The sequence below is a fragment of the Phacochoerus africanus genome, chromosome 15 (assembly GCF_016906955.1).
Source record: "Phacochoerus africanus isolate WHEZ1 chromosome 15, ROS_Pafr_v1, whole genome shotgun sequence".
Taxonomy (NCBI): Eukaryota; Metazoa; Chordata; class Mammalia; order Artiodactyla; family Suidae; genus Phacochoerus; species Phacochoerus africanus.
The window spans coordinates 9,604,663-9,624,365 of NC_062558.1; the positions used below are offsets into that span (position 1 = coordinate 9,604,663).

At 37.4% G+C, this 19,703-nt stretch overlaps 1 protein-coding gene across 1 annotated transcript in view; it reads right to left on the reverse strand.

Moving 5' to 3' along the window:
- Nucleotides 1-19,703, reverse strand: part of KCTD9 (potassium channel tetramerization domain containing 9) — a 63,990-nt gene that overhangs the window by 35,718 nt on the left and 8,569 nt on the right. The window contains exons 2-6 of the mRNA XM_047760602.1: nucleotides 15,825-15,946; nucleotides 12,566-12,609; nucleotides 8,837-8,933; nucleotides 8,171-8,229; nucleotides 7,834-7,962 (exon numbers count right to left, since the gene is read on the reverse strand). Coding sequence (XP_047616558.1) covers nucleotides 7,834-7,962; nucleotides 8,171-8,229; nucleotides 8,837-8,933; nucleotides 12,566-12,609; nucleotides 15,825-15,946 — 451 coding nt within the window. The remainder of the gene's footprint in view (nucleotides 1-7,833; nucleotides 7,963-8,170; nucleotides 8,230-8,836; nucleotides 8,934-12,565; nucleotides 12,610-15,824; nucleotides 15,947-19,703) is intronic.

Below are 19,703 nucleotides of genomic sequence, written 5' to 3' on the forward strand. Positions count from 1 at the left end.
AAGAAATAAGGGATATCACCTCTCCCTTCAAATGGTTACAAGCTAATAAGGGTAACTATATGTAGATACAGAAAAACCACCACAGTTATTTGAGAAGTTATCATCTTTTGTGGAAATATCCACATCCACCTTCAATATTCCACTTGCAAAACAAATGTCACCTGATGGACAGCTCACTACTCAGGTGGCTGTGCAGGCTCAACATCCATCCACAGCAGGGTGGCTACATCTCCATATTCCTCATGAAGGGGCAGCCACTCTTCATTACCTATCCCTGGTAGAAAGCCATCATAAAAGCGGGCTTTGTTCTCAGTGTGCCAAGATCTTCTCAGTAAATCAGAACCTCCCAGGGAATGTGGTAAGGATTTCCCCCCCTAATTTCAGGTTCAGAACTAAAGGTTAAAATCTTCCAGAAAAGTCTTATAAAACATGAAAAGGAGAGTTCCCGTTGTGGCGCAGTGGTTAACGAATCCGACTAGGAACCATGAGGTGGCGGGTTCGGTCCCTGCCCTTGCTCAGTGGGTTAACGATCCGGCGTTGCTGTGAGCTGTGGTGTAGGTTGCAGACGCGGCTCAGATCCCGTGTTGCTGTGGCTCTGGCGTAGGCCAGTGGCTACAGCTCTGATTCGACCCCTAGCCTGGGAACCTCCATATGCCGCGGGAGCGGCCCAAGAAATAGCTAAAAATACAAAAAACAAAACAAAACAAAAACAAACAAACAAAAAAACATGAAAAGGGACAGCTACGGAAAGGAAAAAATACTTAGTGTTTTTCTACATTTGTGAGATGGGGATATCATTACTTTCCTCACAGAGTTGTCAGAAGCTAAAAGAGATAATCTATATGTATTATCTGAAATAACACCTGGCACCTGGTAGGTCCTCAGTAAATGATCACCATGTTTATTATTAAACTAATTTTTTACATCATTTTTTAAAGTGATCGTTCTCTCTTTACTGTATCAAATTAGAGTTCAGAAAATTCATGTTAACTTCAGAGAAAGAAACACTGAAATGCTAGAAAACTCTCAAGTTAGTAGAATAACTGCAATGAGGTGAGAGTTAGCTAGGTCAGGAAAAGATGACTGAAATCAAGAAAAAGGGGTTGAAAGACAATGAAAGAAGAAAAGGAAGACTTAATTCATTGTAAAAAGTAAATGTCATTAAAGGCAGGGAATAAAAGGAAATAATGAAGGTAAAAATAAATCCACTGATGACAACACATTAGAAAGAGCAAGAAATAAGGTGGAAGATAAATAAGTTTATTTAAATAATAAATAAGATTTATTTGTGTGTGTGTGTGTGTGTGTGTGTGTCTTTTTGCCATTTCTTGGGCTGCTCCTGCAGCATATGGAGGTTCCCAGGCTAGGGGTCTAATCGGAGCTGTAGCCACCGGCCTACGCCAGAGCTACAGCAATGCCGGATCCGAGCCAGGTCTGCAACCTACACCACAGCTCACGGCAACACCGGATCCTTAACCCACTGAGCAAGGCCAGGGATTGAACCTGCTAACCTCATGGTTCCTAGTCGGATTCATTAACCACTGAGCCATGACGGGAACTCCATAAATAAGATTATTTTAAAGCAAATAATTACTTGGGGCAATTTAGCCCTAGTGAAGCCAATGTGAAGTGTTTGGATGGAAACTGTACTAATTAAAAACAACAATGATGCTTTTATAAAATGAATCCAGTAGAGAGTCTTGCTTGTTGAACAAGTGAATAAATAAGAGCAATGCCTAAGAAACACAAAAACAGGAAAATAAGCACAGCTTGGTAAAAGTCTGTCTTGTTGTTTGAAGTCTGGGATAGCATGGGAATATATTTCTGATGTAATTTCCTACTCAGGGAGGGTATGAAATGCTATCAATGACACACAAAAAATTAAAACAGTAAGCATAAAAGAGCCCATTGGCCATCTAAAGCTGAGGTTTACATGTCCTCAGGAGGAAAAGGTGGCTATTAGAGCAAAAAGCAGCAGAGTGATACAGATGATGGACAGAAAAGGGTTGGTACAAGCATGGATCACTGGTTATTATTGTAATACTTGCTACATATTAGAATGGCTAAAAGGACAAATAGGTTAAAGAAGGTTGAAAGCAATGATTGGTAGAAGGTAAGGAATACAAAACCAGTAAGAATTTAGGGATAAACTGTTACAGAGCTAGATAAAAGGGTCAAGTCACATCATTTTCTGCAATGGGTAAGCTTTAAAGATAATATAGAATACAGCAACAATGCAAGTTATTGAGGGCTTTATATTTCACTCCAGAGATTGTGAGCTAGCAACCTCCAGGCTGATTCAGATGTGCTGGCCATATAGTGTTTTAAAAATCAGAAGACTTCTAGGAGTTCCCATTGTGGCTCAGCAAAAATGAACCTGACTAGTATCCATGAGGATGCGGGTTTGATCCTTGGCCTCGCACCTTGGTTTAAGGATGCAGCATTCCTGTATCTGTGGTGTAGGCTTGCAGCTTTAGCTCTGGTTCAATGCCTAGCCTGGTAACTTCCACATGCTGCAGGTGTGCACTGCCTCCCCCCCTCCAAAAAAATCAGAAGACTTCACATAAAAACTTTAGATTTCCAGTTTTTCTTTAAACGTCAAGGCTCTGGCATCCTGAGTTCACAAACCCACGTGACAACAATCTGTGGAAGCTAAGTAGGAAGAGTCTAGAATATGCTGCACACAAGAGACCCACCTTACAGCAGAGGACACACATAGACTAAGAGTGATAGGGCGGAGAAACAGATTTCATGCAAGTGGAAACGAGAGGAAAGCAGGAGTTGAAATATTCATATCAGACAAAATAGACTTTAAAACAAAGGCCATAAAGAAATACAAAGGACGACACCATTTAATGATAAAAGGATCAATTCAAGAAGAGGATATTACCCTTGTCATCATATATGCCCCTAATATAGGATCACCCAAATACATACAACAAATACTACCAGACATAAAGGGAGAAATCGATGGGAATACAATAATATTAGGAAAAGTTAACACACTACTCACATCAATGGGCAGACTGTCCATACAGAAAATCAATAAGGCAATAGACATCATAAATGACACAATAGAACAGATAGACTTAGTTGATGTTTTCAGGATATTACTTTCAAAAAACAAAATAAACATTCTTTTCAAGTGCACATGGAACATTCTCTAGGACCAACCACATACTGAGGCACAAAACTCACCTCAAAGAATTTAAGAGTAAAGAAATTTTTTCAAGCATCTTCTTTGACCACAATGGTATCAAACTAGAAATCAACCACAGGAAAAGAAAGGGGAAAAAAACTGACTTCATGGAGACTAAACAACATACTACTAAAGAAAAACTGGTCAATGAGGGAATTAAAAAGGAAATATAAAAATACCCTGAGACAAAGGACAATGAAAACTCAACCATGCAAAATCTATAGGAGCTTCAAAAGCAGTTCTTAGAAGGATATTCATAGCCATATGGGGCTTCCTCAAAAAACAAGAAAAATCTCAATTCAACAACCTTACCTACCACCTAAAACAATTAGAAAAAGAAGAACAAACAAAACCTAGAGTCAGCCAAAGTAAGGAAATCATAAAGATCAGAGAGGAAATTTAAAAATAGAGATAAAAAAGCAATAGAAAAAAATCAATAAAACCAAGAGCTGGTTCTTTGAAAGGGTAAACAAAATCGACAAACCTCTGGCCAAACTCACCATAAAGAACAGAGAGAGATCCCAAATGAACAAAATAAGAAATGAAAAAGAAGAAATCTCAACCAGTATGGCGGAATGCAAAAAACTGTAAGAGAATACTAAGAACAATTAGGTGCCAATAAATTTGACAGCCTAGAAAAAATGGACAAATTCCTAGAAACCTACAGCCCAACAAAACCGAATCAAGAAGAAATAGATCATTTGAACAGACCTATCAGTAGAAATGAAATTGAATATTTAATAGTAATAACTCTTACAAACAAAAGTCCAAGACCAGATGGCTTCACAGGCAAATTCTACCAAACATATAAAGAACTCATACCTATCCTTCTTAAACTCTTCCAAAAGATTGAAGAAGAAAAGCACTTCCAAAGACACTCTATGAAGCCACCATCACCCTAATACCAAAACCAAAGATACTACCAAAAAAGACAATTGTAGGCCAGTATCTTTGATGAAAATAGATGTAAAGAATCTCAACAAAATTTTAGCAAACTGAATCCAACAAATATAAAAGAGATCATACACCATGACCAAGTGGGATTCATCCCAAGTTCACAAGGATGGTTCAACATATGCAATAAATCAATATCCCACCTCACATTAACAAAATTAAAAAACACGATCATCTCAACAGACGTAGAAAAAGTATTTGACAAAATTCAACATTCAAGAGTTCTCATCATGGTGCAGTGGAAACAAATCCAACTAGGAACCATGAGATTGTGTGTTCGATCCCTGGCCTCGCTCAATGGGGTAAGGATCTGGCATTGTTGTGAGCTGTGGTGCAGGTCGCAGACATGGCTTGGATCCTGCATTACTGTGGCTGTGGTGTAGGCCAGCAGCTGTAGCTCCAATTTGACCCCTAGCTTCCATATGCTACAAGTGCAGCCCTAAAAAGCAAAAAAAAAAAAAAAATCCAACATCCACTCATGATAAGAACTTTTACCAAATGAGTATAGAGGGAACATATCTTAATATAATAAAAGTCATTTATGAAAAACCCATAGCCAATATAATACTCAACAGGGAAATGCTAAAAGCTTTCCCACTAAAATCTGGAACAAGACAAGGATGCCCACTCTCACCACTTTTATTTAACATAGTATTAGAAGTCCTAGGCACAGCAATCAGGCAAACAAAATAAATAAAATGTATCCAAATTGGAAGGTGAGAGGTAAAACTGTCACTCTATGAAGATGACATGACACTATATATAGAAAACCTAACGATTCTCTACAAAAACTACTCAATATGATAAAGGAATTCAGCAAAGAAGCAGGATACAAGATTACCATTCAGAAATTGGTTGCATTCTTGTATACTTCACAATGAAATATTAGAAAATATAAAAAAGTACCTTTTAAAACTGCACCCCAAAAAACAAAATACTTAGGAACAAACCTGACCAAGGGTGAAAGACTGCTTCTATGCTGAGAACTATAAAACATTAAATAAAAGAGGAAGTAAAGAAGTGGAAAGATATCCCAATCTCCTGGATTGGAAGAATTAACATTGTTAAAATGGTCACACTACCCAAAGCAATCTACAGATTTTACGCAATCCCTATCAAATTATCAATGACATTTTCACAGAACTAGAACAAATAATCCAAAAATTTATATGGACTCATAAAAGACCCAGAATTGCCAGAGCAATCCTGAAGGAAAAAAACAAAGCAGGAGGCATAACTCTCCCAGATTTCAGACAATATTACAAAGCTACAGTAGTCAAGACAGTGTGGAACTGGTACAAAAACATACATACAGATAAATGGAACAGAAAAGACATCCCAGAAAGAAACTCAGACACCTTTGACAAAGGAGGCAAAAATAAAAAAATGGGAAAAAGACAGTCTCTTCAGCAAGTGGTGCTGGGAAAACTGGACAGGTGCATGTAAATCAATGAAACTAGAACATATCTTCACATAGTGCACAAAAATAAATTCAAAATGGCTTAAAGAATTAAACCTAAGGCATGACAACATCAACTTCCTAGAAGAGAACACAGGCAAAACCTTCTCTGACATATGGCACAAATGTTTTCTTAGGTCAGTCTCCCAAGGTAATAGAAATAAAAACAAACAAACGGGACCTAATCAGACACACAAGATTTTGGACAGCAAAAGAAACCATAAAATATGAAAAGACAACCTATAGAAAGGGAGCATACAGTTGCAAGGGACAAGGATTTAATCTCCAAAATATACAAACAACTCCTACAAATAAATAACAAAAAAAGAACAACCCAATTGAAAAAAATGGCCAGAAGACCTAAACAGACATTTCTCCTAAGAAGACATACGGATAGCACAGGAAAAAATACTCAACATCACTAATTATTAGAAGAATGCAAATCAAAACTACAATGAGGTACAACCTCACATCAGTTAGACTAGCTGTCATTAATAAGTCTACAAATAACAAACGCTGGAAAGGGTGTGGAGAAAAGAGAACCCTCCTACAGTGTTGGTGGAAATGTAAATTGGTACAACCACTATAGAAAACAGTATGAAGGTTCCTCAGAAAATTAAATATAGAACTACCATATGATCCAGTAATCCCATTCTTGGGCATATATCTAGACAAAATTATAATGCAAAAAGACACATGCACCCCTATGTTCACTGCAGCACTATTTACAATAGCCAAGACATGGAAACAACCTAAATGTCCACTGACAGATGAATGGCTTAAGAAGATGTGGTACACAAATAACAAGTGCTGGAGGGGCTGTGGAGAAAAGGGAACCCTCCTGCACTGTTGGTGGGAATGTAAACTGGTACAGCCACTATGGAGAACAGTTTGGAGATACCTTAGAAATCTATACATAGAACTTCCATATGACCCCGCAATCCCACTCTTGGGCATCTATCCGGACAAAACTCTACTTAAAAGAGACACGTGCACCCGCATGTTCATTGCAGCACTATTCACAACAGCCAAGACATGGAAACAACCCAAATGTCCACCGACAGATGATTGGATTCGGAAGATGTGGTATATATACACAATGGAATACTACTCAGCCATAAAAAAGAATGACATCATGCCATTTGCAGCAACATGGATGGAACTAGAGAATCTCATACTGAGTGAAATGAGCCAGAAAGACAAAGACAAATACCATATGATATCACTTATAACTGGAATCTAATATCCAGCACAAATGAACATCTCCTCAGAAAAGAAAATCATGGACTTGGAGAAAAGACTTGTGGCTGCCTGATGGGAGGGGGAGGGAGTGGGAGGGAGTGGGAGGGATCGGGAGCTTGGGCTTATCAGACACAACTTAGAATAGATTTACAAGGAGATCCTGCTGAATAGCATTGAGAACCTTGTCTAGATACTCATGTTGCAACGGAAGAAAGGCTGGGGGAAAAATGTAATTGTAATGTATACATGTAAGGATAACCTGACCCCCTTGCTGTACAGTGGGAAAATAAAAACAACAACAAAAAAAAGAAGATGTGGTACATACATACAATGGAATACAAGTCAGCCATAAAAAAGAACAAAATAATGCCATTTGCAGCAACATGGATGTAACTAGGGCTTATCATACTAAGTGAAGTAAGAAAGAGAAAGACAAATACCATATGATATCCCTTATATGTGGAATCTAAAATATGGCACAAATCAATCTATCTACAAAATAGAAACAGACTCCCAGACATAAACAGACTTGTGGTTGCCAAGGGGGAGGGGGACGGGAGAGGGATGGTTGGGAGTTTGGGGTTAATGGATGCAAATTATTACATTTAGAATGGATAAGCAATGAGGTCCTACTGTATTGTACAGGAAACTATATCCAATCTCTTGGGATAGACCATGAGGGAAGACAATATAAGAAACAGAATGTATACATATGCATGACTGGGTCACTTTGCCATATAATAGAAACTGGCACAACACTGTAAATCAAGTATAATTAAAAAAAAATCAGAATGTATGGGTTAGATATATACCTGAAAGACTATCTCTCTTTAACTATAATCATATACATATAAAACATTTAGTTTTAAAAATGGAAAAAAAAATATTTTCACTTTATGAAAATACGCAACATTAATGAGCAAGTGAAAATACAAATCCTTAACTTACAAAAATGTGAGGCATTACATTGAAAACTCACCCAATAAATTAATACCATCATTTACAATTAGTTGTCCGTGACGCAGGTAGTTCAAGATGGGTTCAAAGTACTCAGGACTTCGGTCAATTAAGAAAGCTCCTCTATGGTCTTGCTTATTTCCCCAGACACCTGTGTGACCATTAAAATGAAGAAAGCCCCCCGTAAACCAAAAACAATGTTAGAAATTATGGAAGAAAACTGTGTAACATGACAGTAAGTTTTTAGTCTTTTAAAAATTATTACTGATATCATTAAAAAGCACAGGAGGACAGGAATTATAAAGTCAATACAGCTCCAAAGAGGTTACACAAAATATGAGAACAATGTGTGCACTCACCTTTATCTTTAAACATGTGGGCCAGCATACTGTCGGGTTCTTTATTCACTAAAGTGCTCCTAAGAATTCAGGGAAAAAAATTGATTTCTCCATTTGTCTTTATAAACAAACATTTAATTCAAGAGTACACTTGATCCCAGCTGTTCTCTCAAAAAGATGCATGCTATAACCTGGGAGGAGTGATGCTGGGAAACAAAAATGTGCAATAAGTTGCCATTTATCAAAGTCCCTTCTAATCTGGCACTTCCTTTGATTTAAATATTGGTTTAGTTGTCCTTAAAGGTTAACCTATCCTTCTAGCAAGCTACTGTATCATGATTTTCCTAATCCAAACTTACATTTTCTTTAATCTCTTAGTTTAAGGAGTCACAGTCCCTATGAATTTCAACATTCATTTTTTACTTGTGTTCTATGTGTATTACTCAATAGTTAAAAAGCAGATTCTAAAACACTAAATTCGTGCTTTTTATGCTTTCTCTGGAATGACTTGTGAATCATTTTTCCACTCCTTGTAAAAAAACAGAACAAAACAAAAACAACTTTCTAAAAATTGGTTTCAAATCACATAGTATATCAGAATATCTTCTGCTATTTTGAATTGAAGGAAGGCAAACTGAAAGAAAGAACATTAGTTCCCCCTCAATGCACATATGCACGTGAACCTACCGTGTAGTTGTAAAGTACCGCCCTCCAACATTTAATGTTAGCCAGTCTGTGTGAGATCCCGACAACCCTTCAGGTGGTTTGGAATCTGTCTGAGGATCTAGACATGACATGCAGGAAAAAAACAAAAACAAAAGCATTAAGTTGGGGGTTTGGGGAAGACAGCGACAGTGTAATTTTTTTAAATTAAAAACACATATAAAAGCAGGCCAAAGCTACTAGGATAGCAAGATAGTATCCAAAACAAAACCAGGTGATCAGGTATCCCACCAACACCAAGAGCTGGAAGAGCAACATGGCACCAACATCCTTGACAGAAGAAGCTGATAGAAGCAACCCTTAATTACTTCAAAACTGAGGAAATCTACTTGAGAACAGCAGACCGAAAGTGGAAGGGGTATATTCAGTCCAAGTGTGGGTGATTCAAGTGGTTTCCAGTAAGATGCGAAGAGGCTGGAAATGTACTCTCAAAACCCATCAGCTAAAACTGCCATCTAGGACAACGCCCCAAACTGAGAATAAGATGTTGGGAAAAGAATCCAAGTTGAACAGAACACAAAAAACAGAGACAAAAGAAAAAGAAGTCCAGATAAAAAAATGTCAAAAAGGTCTAACAGAACCAAAATATATCTGAAGGCAACTTCCATACTTTTAAATATTTCATAGATACAACAGAAAAGGGAAATCTAGAGCCATGAAATTAGACAAACTTTTCTAAGTCCGCCTTCCCTTCTCAAGTTAAGGAAAACTAATTTCATGCCAAAGTGAGCAATAGAAAAATTCCACACAAAATTATTAAAAGAACAGGAAGAATTACATCCCTATAGACAGTGAAAATGTGCCAGAAGGAAGTGACCACAAAATAAGGAAACTATAATATTCCAAACATGCTAAAAGAAGTAAATAATACAAGATATCAAAGAACAAAAACATAAACCAGAATCATAAAATTCAGAAATGAGGCAAGAGAACTCAGGGGAGGGTTAGAAATACAAAGCAAAACTCTTTCAGAAATGAAGATAAAACTAGAAGAAACACAGAAATGAAAGAACACAACAGATAATGCCTTAAGGAAAATAAAAGATGAAAAGAGAAAAGTTTTAAAAATCAAAAAGAAATGAAGAGATGAAAAGTATTTAACAGAGGATTTCAATACGAAAGATAAGTGCAGAAGAGCCAATATATATACAATAGAAGCCCTGAAAGAAATCAATCAAAGCATGATGACAAAGTAAACAGATAAAGTTCAAGAAAATTTTTTGAAATTAAAAATACAAAACTACATATTGAAAGGGCCCACCACATATCTGAGAGAATCAGCCCAGAACAATCTAAAACACTTGGAAAGAGTTTACTAAAATTACTGTACTTTAAAAGAGAATGAGTTCCCATCATGGCACAGCGGAAACGAATCTGACTAGGAACCATGAGGTTGTGGGTTCGATCCTTGGCCTTGCTCAGTGGGTTAAGGATCTGGCATTGTCGTGGTGTAGGTCACAGATGTGGCTTGGATTCTGCATAGGCCGGTGGCTACAGCTCTGACTGAACCCCTAGCCTGGGAACTTCCATATGCCACCGGTGCGGCCCTAAAAAAAAAGGCAAAAGACAAAAAATAAATAAATAAATAAAGAGAATAATCCTTCTGGTGACCCAGGAAAAATAATCACTTATGAAAGATCAGATTTGTTTCAACACCAACACTCTATGCCAGAAGAAAATGGAGTAATACTTAAGATATTTAAAGAAAAATAACGTGAACCAGGGATTTTTTTAAAGCAACTTAACTGATGTATAATTGGTATACAAAGAACCACACATCCAAGTTTGCAAATTTGTTCAGTTTTGACATGATTTTATGACCAGCCAAACTTTCAAGCAAAATGTCCAAAGGCAAAATGTCCGTGAACATAGTTCTCACAAGTTCTTGGTAAAGAATCTACCAGAGAACAAGTTCCGGACAACCACTGGAGAGAGCAACATAAGGACTGGAGGAGTAAAACTAAATGGTGGTTTTAAGGAGGAGAGTATAGTTGATAATGGGAGGGGGGGTGTATGTGTACAGTATATTAATATTCTGACAATGGAGAAACAATAAAATTATTTTTTAAGTAAGGAAAGAAAGGAATGAACATATTAAAAAAAAATGTTTGTCTTTAGCAGTCCTATTGGTATTCAAAGAATCAGGACTGTTACTAAAACTTTTACGTGTACTTTGTGCAGGATGAAAGAAATGAGTAATTATGTGACGTAATAATCCCATCACTCAAGTTCCTGGAAACCAGGATTATTGATACCCAAGAAAGGAGACATAGATGTAAGACAGAAGAAGTTAAACAAAAATTGTATAATTCTAATCATAAATCATAGTATGAACCCATGAGATATTTATGTTATATATGACATAAAACTTTAAATATTTATATAATTTTATGTCAAGCTATGTATTTCCAACTCAGTCCACCAAAAAGCCTAGCAATGGTCATGAACCCAGTAGCCCTGAGCCTCCCTAGCACTCGAGTCTGTGTCTTGAAATGGCATTTTTCACTATAAGAAATCAAGGCTTCCAGGGGAAAAAAACTACTGATCTGGGTTTAGGACAAGAGAAGTGTAAGATCACACTTTGATGAGGTTGTGTTAAAAGAACACGGACCTAAAGGGATTTCCACTGGTCAAAAGTAAAATAATCTAAGTATCAATAAAGGCAGAGAAGGAAAACATACCAAATATTTTTAACTCCAAAAGTTCATAACAATAAAATAAAAACACTGGTCAATTACTTTTTTATTTTGTTTTATGTATGCAATGAATCAATTAACTGGCCACTGCCTGCTAACCACTCTTGTTAGGCTAAAAGATAAGAAGAGAAAAAATTTTCACTCACACTCTTAAGGCAGAGTCAAGTCAGCAACTCCTGTGTGATGATCCTGAAAACTACTTCCACTACCAAACAGAATTATTGTAATGGCTTTTAAAAATGCTTAAATATTCAGGGTGAGATTGTATGGAACTAAATATAGTAAATACTCCTTTAAGAACAGTGACCTTACTTAAGCCTCAGACTCTTTCGACAGATATACTGCACAAGGTTTCTTTGAAATAAAAGGGTAGTGTGTATATATGTGCATGTGTGTGAGGTTGATACCAAGTCTTTTTCTTTTTTTTTTTTTTTTTTTTTTGGCCAAACCAGCAGCATGCAGAAGTTCCCCAGGCCAGGGATTGAACGTGTGCCACAGCAGCGACCTGAGCTGCTGCAATGACAAAGCCAGATCCTTAACCCATTGCACCACAAGGGAACTCCCACTCAAGTAATTTTTGACTGATCTGACTCCTCTGAATGACTGTCAAGCATTACTTCTGCAAGCAACACAGGCTTAAAAATATATTAACACAACAGATTTTTTAACAACTATCAAAGAGAAAATTTCAAAACAAAATAGTTACTGCTCTGAAACCAAAACTACCCTATTACATCATAATTAATGAATATGTGCACATCCAGAGCATCTTAAAAGCATGTGAAAGATGAGGTAACCATACTAAAATATGATCATGTAATTAAAATTAAAAATTTACGTTCATACCCCCCCAATGCAGAATCACAGAAGGTATGAGGAACTGAACACTGCCACAGATACTTTCTAATGTTAAGCTTAGTAAAGTTCTGTAAAATATTTGCCATTTCATTTCTTTTTATTTCAGGAGACAAAATTGGCTTTTAAGGAAGTCACTTACCAATAAATGGTTCTCCTTCACACACAAACAAAACATCATCATCCCTAGGGAAATCAAAATTTAAAAAGCCACCATCAAAATCCAGAAATCACATTAATTATCTGTTGACCAGGGGAACTGTTCCTTAGAATAATGCAGAAGCTAGGTTTTTCTATCAATCTATATCACAAAGAAGTTGACTAAGTTTCTGGTGCTTTATATTTAAACCCAAGTCATTTAAACCTCTTCCTACTCCACAATTCTATGATCCTATGAGAATGGAATAAAGTGAACTAGACTCTTGTTTTAAAGAGACAACTCTGGAGTTCCCATCGTGGCGCAGTGGAAACGAATCAAACTAGGAACCATGAGGTTGCAGGTTCAATCCCTGGCCTTGCTCAGTGGATTAAGGATCCGGTGTTGCCGTGAGCTGTGGTGTAGGTTGCAGACGCGGCTCGGATCCTGCGTTGCTGTGGCTCTGGCATAGGCCGGTGGCAACAGCTCTGATTGGACCCCTAGCCTGGGAATGTCCATATGCCACTGGTGTGGCCCTAAAAAAAAGACAGAAGACAAAAAAAAAAAAAAAAAAGAGATGACTCTGCCTAGGATATTTAAAAACCAAAACCAAACCAAACCAATCCAAAAAAAAAAACCACCCAAACTGAAAATCACTATTGTGGTTCACCAATGAGCTAACTCTACTTAATGTTCTATTTTATTTAGCAAGTTTTTACCAAAGTAGGTCTCTATGATGATTATAAAATTCAAAGTGCTTAACCCCCTGACTTAACTGTCCCTGGATTTAAATTCAAATAAGATCCTGCACATGAAAGTATTTTTGAAATGGAAGAAACAAAACAAAACAAATTATGTGAATTCAGCTTTCTCATCAACTGAAGAATATACTATTATGCTCAAAGGATATGGTAAAAGCTAGAGCCAACTATTCTTTTTTCACTTTATTTGTGTGACCCTAAATGAATTATTAGGGGTTTCTCCCAAATCATCAGTTGCTCTGTGGTTTGGAAATGAAAGTAAATTTTCATATTAAATCTACGAAGACTATAATTGGAAGTAACTTTGCCTACAAACACTCACCCACTATATCCACCAAACGCCTAAATGTAAATGATTGCACATAACCCAAAAATCTGAATCATCAGTGTATATCCTCCTCCCTTGCCCAGCCCACCCCATCAGTGATATAAGTGATCAGAGATTATACTGTGAACCACAAATTATCAAACACATAGATATAATATTTCTTGTCCTAGCTTTTTAAAATTGTAGTTGACACACAATATTATTAGTTGCAAGTGTACAACAGTGATTTGACAATCAAATACATAAAACAATCACCATGGTAAGTTTAGTAACCATCTGTCACTATGCAAAATTATTAGAGAATTGTTGACTATATTCTTTGTGCTGCATATTTCATTCCTAGGGCTTATCTATTTTATAACTGCAAGTTTGTATCTCTTAATCCCCTTCACCTATTTCACTCAACCCCTCAATCCCCATCCCTATGACAACCACCAGCTTGCTCTCTAAACAGGTAGATATTTTTATAGTTCAGAGGCTTCAGTTATGACCATTTTCAATTACGAACAATGTTGCAGAAATTTTTATTTCTATAAGAATATAATTTTTAAAAAAATTTTTTGGGCTGCACCATGGCACATGGAAGTTCCCAGGCTAGGGGTTGACTCAGGGCCGCAGCTGCCGGCCTACAATACAGCCACAGCAACACGGGATCCAAACTGCACCTGCAACCTGCACCACAGTTCATGGCAGCGCTGGATCTTAACCCACTGAGTGAGGCCAGGGATGGAACCCACATCCTCATGGATACTAGTTGGATTCATTTCCGCTGCACAACGGGAACTCCCTATAAATTATATTTCTATGAGATATCACAGGATCATATGGAATTTTTCTTGGAAGCAGAGTCTGTGTTTGCTAAGGAGAAATTTAGGTTGATATAAATCATTCAATAATGTGACACTTATCCATAGAAACCCAAAGAAGCTGGGAAATAGATACTGAAAAACTAAGAAATTCTCCTAATTTATTTGGATTTAATATCTCTATCTTTTAAGTCTATAATCTTTCCTACTTGTTCAACATGCCTGTTATCTTTTTAAGACTAGTATGAAAATTTGTTTTCCTCTCATTAACAAAAATCAACTACTCAACCATAATACATGGATAACTCATTTAACTACTTAACTTCTCAGTTGTTTAGTTGCTTCATTTATAAAATGAAGGGGGGAGTTCCCGCTGTGGCACAGTGAGTTAAGAACCCTACTGCAGCAGTTTGAGTCTATGCAGAGGCATGGGTTTGATCCCCAGCCTGGCACAGTGGGTTACAAGGATCTGGCATTGATGCAGCTGCAATACAGGTCTCAGCTATGGCTCGGATTCAATCCCTGGCCTGGGAACTTTCATATGCCGCAGGTGTGGCCATAAAATAAAAAAATAAAATAAAGGGACTAGAAATGATTAACTTCAAAGGCAGTATATTATACTGAAAGGTCATTCTGACCTGGGTTTAAACGAAAATTAAACTCTGTATATTGCTGTAACTTAGAACATCATTATCTTCACACCATCAGTTTTAAAAAGCCCATGTTTTGCCAAATAAGTGAGGTAACTTGGGCAAAGTGAATACAACATAACTGGCAGGGTCAGTACTTAATTTGTGTTCCCATTCCATCTTCTCCTTTAATCTCCTTCCTGCTTCAAAATTCTGATTCCCCTGAGGATGGAATGAGGTGAAGTGGATACTGGTTATAAAATACAGCTGGATACTTAAAAAACAAAACCAACAAACAAACCAAAACCATTACTGTGGGGTTGACTGGTGAGTTAACTCTGCTTAAAATTCTATCTTATTTAGCAAGTTTTCCCCAAAGTAGGTCTCCGTAATGGCACAAAATTCAGAACATTCTTAGGAAGTAAGCTGAATAAGCAGTAGCATTTCAAATTAAAGAGATCAGTTAGATTTCTAGTATTAAAAATTTATGTCTTATTATAACGTAAAGAGATTCCTCATAGAAATATATGAACCCTGTAGAAAGATATGAGTATATTGGAACGTACTCATCAATGAACTCTAAGTCCAAATTACTTAAATTCCAAAGAGCAAAGTGTAGACAATCATTTGCCAAAATCCTGTATTCTGAACAGTGTTATTAAACTACTGCTTAAGGGAAATAGCATAGTACTAAGAAGCTGAGGGCACACTGTAGACAGCTCATAAAAAGGTGAAGGTTACCTGATCAAAGCAATATCATCAATCAGTCCACCTTTTCCATTATATACACTGGTGGCTTTTATGCCGAGTTTATTGCTGGCCACAGAAAGCAAATCAGATAAAGTTCCATACACCGCGACCACCTGTAAACACACCAGATTAATTTAAACAACTTACATAATGAATTTTGTTACAAATTATAAACCACCACACTCTAAACAGGTCTAAAAAAAAAATCAGATTGTCATATAAGATTTTGAGAGATTATAACAGCATCCTTTTTTTTGACTCAAATATTTACTTAATGCCTAATTTATCCATAGAACTAGAGAAATTTGTCTGACTGAAATCAACCGATAATCTTGTGTTAAAGTACTTGAGTTGTAAGAGACCCACACTTTTAAGAGACTTGCACTTGAATTTAGATTCTGACCTTTTATAGCTATCAGCTTAAGATGATTTAACCTCTTTATACTCCCGTGGCTTTCACGAGAAATGAAGACAATAGCTGCATGTGTATCAGAAGGTTGTCATAAGGATGAAATGAGTTAATGCCTGATAAGAGCTTAGCAAGTCTTTACGAGGTTGGTTTTACATTACTTCTTTTTTATTTTTTATTTTTTTTGTCTTTTTGCCATTTTCTTGGGCCGCTCCCATGGCATATGGAGGCTCCCAGGCTAGGGGTCCAATCAGAGCTGTAGCCAACAGCCTACACCACAGCCACAGCCACACGGACTCCAAGCCAAGACTGCGACCTACACCACAGCTCAAGGCAATGGCGGATTCTTAACCCACTGAGCAAGGCCAGGGATAGAACCCGCAGCCTCATGGTTCCTAGTCGGATTCATTAACCACTGAGCCACGACGGGAACTCCGACATTACTCCTTTTTTAAAGGAATGGTTTGTTTTTAAAACAGAAACAATTTACTGTTTATTATAACATTTACTACATCAAGTACCATATGAAGTTAACAACTTCCAACCTTACCGAACTTCAATAACTATTTAAGCCAGATTTTGGCTAACATTCTAAAACAACATAGAGCTGGGTTACAATGAATTGCTTTGTCCTGCTTTAAATCAGGCAGTCTGGTACTTGTGTAATTAATACACGTGCAGCTGGTCAGGTAGGGGGCTGAGACTCTACATGGAGTGAAGTTTTTGCTCCAGTAAGAAATGTAACCAAGGGTTCCTAGTGGCTTTGCTGTATAGTTGTACCAGTATCAGGATCTTCCAAAGCTGTGAATAAAAGGTAGCTTAGAAGCTGAACTCGAAGCCCGAGCAGCCAATTGAGTTCCCATAGGATACGGGATAAAGGGGCCGTATAAAATGTGAACCAGGGCTGGTCCTTTGTTCACCCAACACTGGAGTAAAACAGGCACTGAATTTTTTGTTAAGTAAATGAAGTTAATAGTAGAGTGTGGAGGAAGTTTGTTTGCCAGTATAAGAGTGTGAGATCTTTCAATAGCAGGATACAGAGACTCCAACTCTTTTCTCTTGGATCATAACCTCTGAGAAGTGTTGCAAGCTGGGGCATTTTGGGGAAGGGTTGTAGGCAAGCACAGTTTAAAGGGAACTAGGTGGACTGTTAAGAATAATATACATCACAATATCCAAGACATGGAAACAACCTAAATGTCCATCAACAGGTGGACTAAGAAGGTGTGGTAGAGACGGCCAAAAAAGCGCATGAAAAGATGCTCAACATTGTTATTAGAGAAATGCAAATCAAAACTACAACGAGGTATCACCTCACTGGATGAATTGCCATTTTGAAAAGTCTACAAACAATAAATGCTGGAGAGGTTGTGGGGAAAAGGGAACCCTGGTTCCACTGTTGACAGGAATGTAAGCTGGTACAACCCCTGTGGAGAATAGTATGGGGGTTCTGTAAAAAACTAAATATAGGACTACAATGTGATGCAGCAATCCCACTCCTGGGCCTCTATCCAGAGAAAACCATAATTTGAAAGAACACACGCACCCCAGTGTTCACAGTTGACACTATTTACAATAGCCAAGACATGGAAGCAATCTAAATGTCCATACATAGAGGAATGGATAAAGAAGATGTGGTACATATACACAATGGAATATTACTCAGCTGAGGAAAAGAATGAAATAATGCCATCTGCAGCAACAGGGATGGACCTAGAAATTATCATACTAAGTAAGACAGAGAAAGGGGCAAATATCATATAAGGTCACTAATATGTGGAATCTAATAAAAAATTATACAAAAGAACTTACAAAACAGAAACAGACTCGAATATTTTTTCTTTCTTTCTTCTTTTTTTTTTTTTTTTTTTTTTTGCCATTTCTAGGGCCGCTCCAGTGGCATATGGAGGTTCCCAGGCTAGGGGTCGAATCGGAGCTGTAGCTACCAGCCTACGCCAGAGCCACAGCAACGCGGGATCCGAGCTGCGTCTGCAGCCTACACCACAGCTCACAGCAATGCCGGGTCCTTAACCCACTGAGCAAGGGCAGGGATCCAACCCGCAACCTCATGGTTCCTAGTCGGATTCGTTAACCACTGTGCCATGACGGAACTCCTTTTTTTTCCAGACTCGAATATTTTGAAACCAAATTCATGGTTACCAAAAAAAAAAAAAAAAAAACATGGGCAGGGGGAGGGATAAATTAGGGGGTTGGGGATTTACATATACACACTAGTGTATATAAAATAGATAGGTAACAAGGACCTATCAGTATAGCACAGGGTAAAGTATTCAATACTGTGTATCACCTACATGGGAAAAGAATCTGAAAAGGAATGGATATGTGTATATGTACAACTGATTTACTTTGTTGTACACCTGAAATGAACACAATTTTGTAGCACAAATATACTCCAATAAAACTTATCAAAACAAAACAAAAAGATGTGGTACATATATACAATGGACTACTACTCAGCTATAAAAAAGAACAAAATAATGCCATTTGTAGCAACATGGATGCATAACTATAATCATATTAAATGAAGTCAGAAGAGAAAAATACCATATCACTTATATGTAGAATCTAAAATATGGCACAAACAAACCTATTGACAGAACAGAAAGAGACTCACATACTTAGAGAACAGACCTGTAGTTGCCAAGGGGAAGGGAGGAGGGAGAAGGATGGTCTGGGAATTTGGCATTAGTAGGTGCAAATGAACATATTTAGAATGGATAAACAATGAGGTCTTACTATATAGGACAGGGAAATATGTCCAATCTCTTGGGATAGACTATGATGGAAAATAATATAAGAAAAGGAATGTGTGTGTGTGTATATATATATATATGTATGAACAGGTCACTTTGCTGTACAGCAGAAATTGGTACAAGATTGTAAATCAACTATATTTTAATTAAAAAAAAGAAAAAAAATGTGCAGCCCAAGTTGATTGGATTAAAAAAGTGTGGTATATCCATACAATGGAATATTATTCAGCTCTAAAACAGAATAAAATTCTGAAAATTCTACAACAAAGATGAATCCTGAAAATATCATGCTAAGTGAGATAAGCCAGACATATAAAAGGACAAATATCATGTGATTCTACCTATATGAGGTACTTAGAACAGGCAAATTCATAGAGATAGGTTCCTGGTGGGCGGGGGGGTACAGGGAAAACAATTTCTGTTTGGGATGATGAAAAACTTTTGGAAATAAATGGTGGTGAGGTTATACAACTGTGAATGTACTTAATTCCAATGAAATGAAATGTACACTTAAAAAAGGCTAAAATGGGAGTTCCCGTCGTGGCGCAGTGGTTAACGAATCCGACTAGGAACCATGAGGTTGCGGGTTCGGTCCCTGCCCTTGCTCAGTGGGTTAGGGATCCGGCCTTGCCGTGAGCTGTGGTGTAGGTTGCAGACGCAGCTCGCATTGCTGTGGCTCTGGCGTAG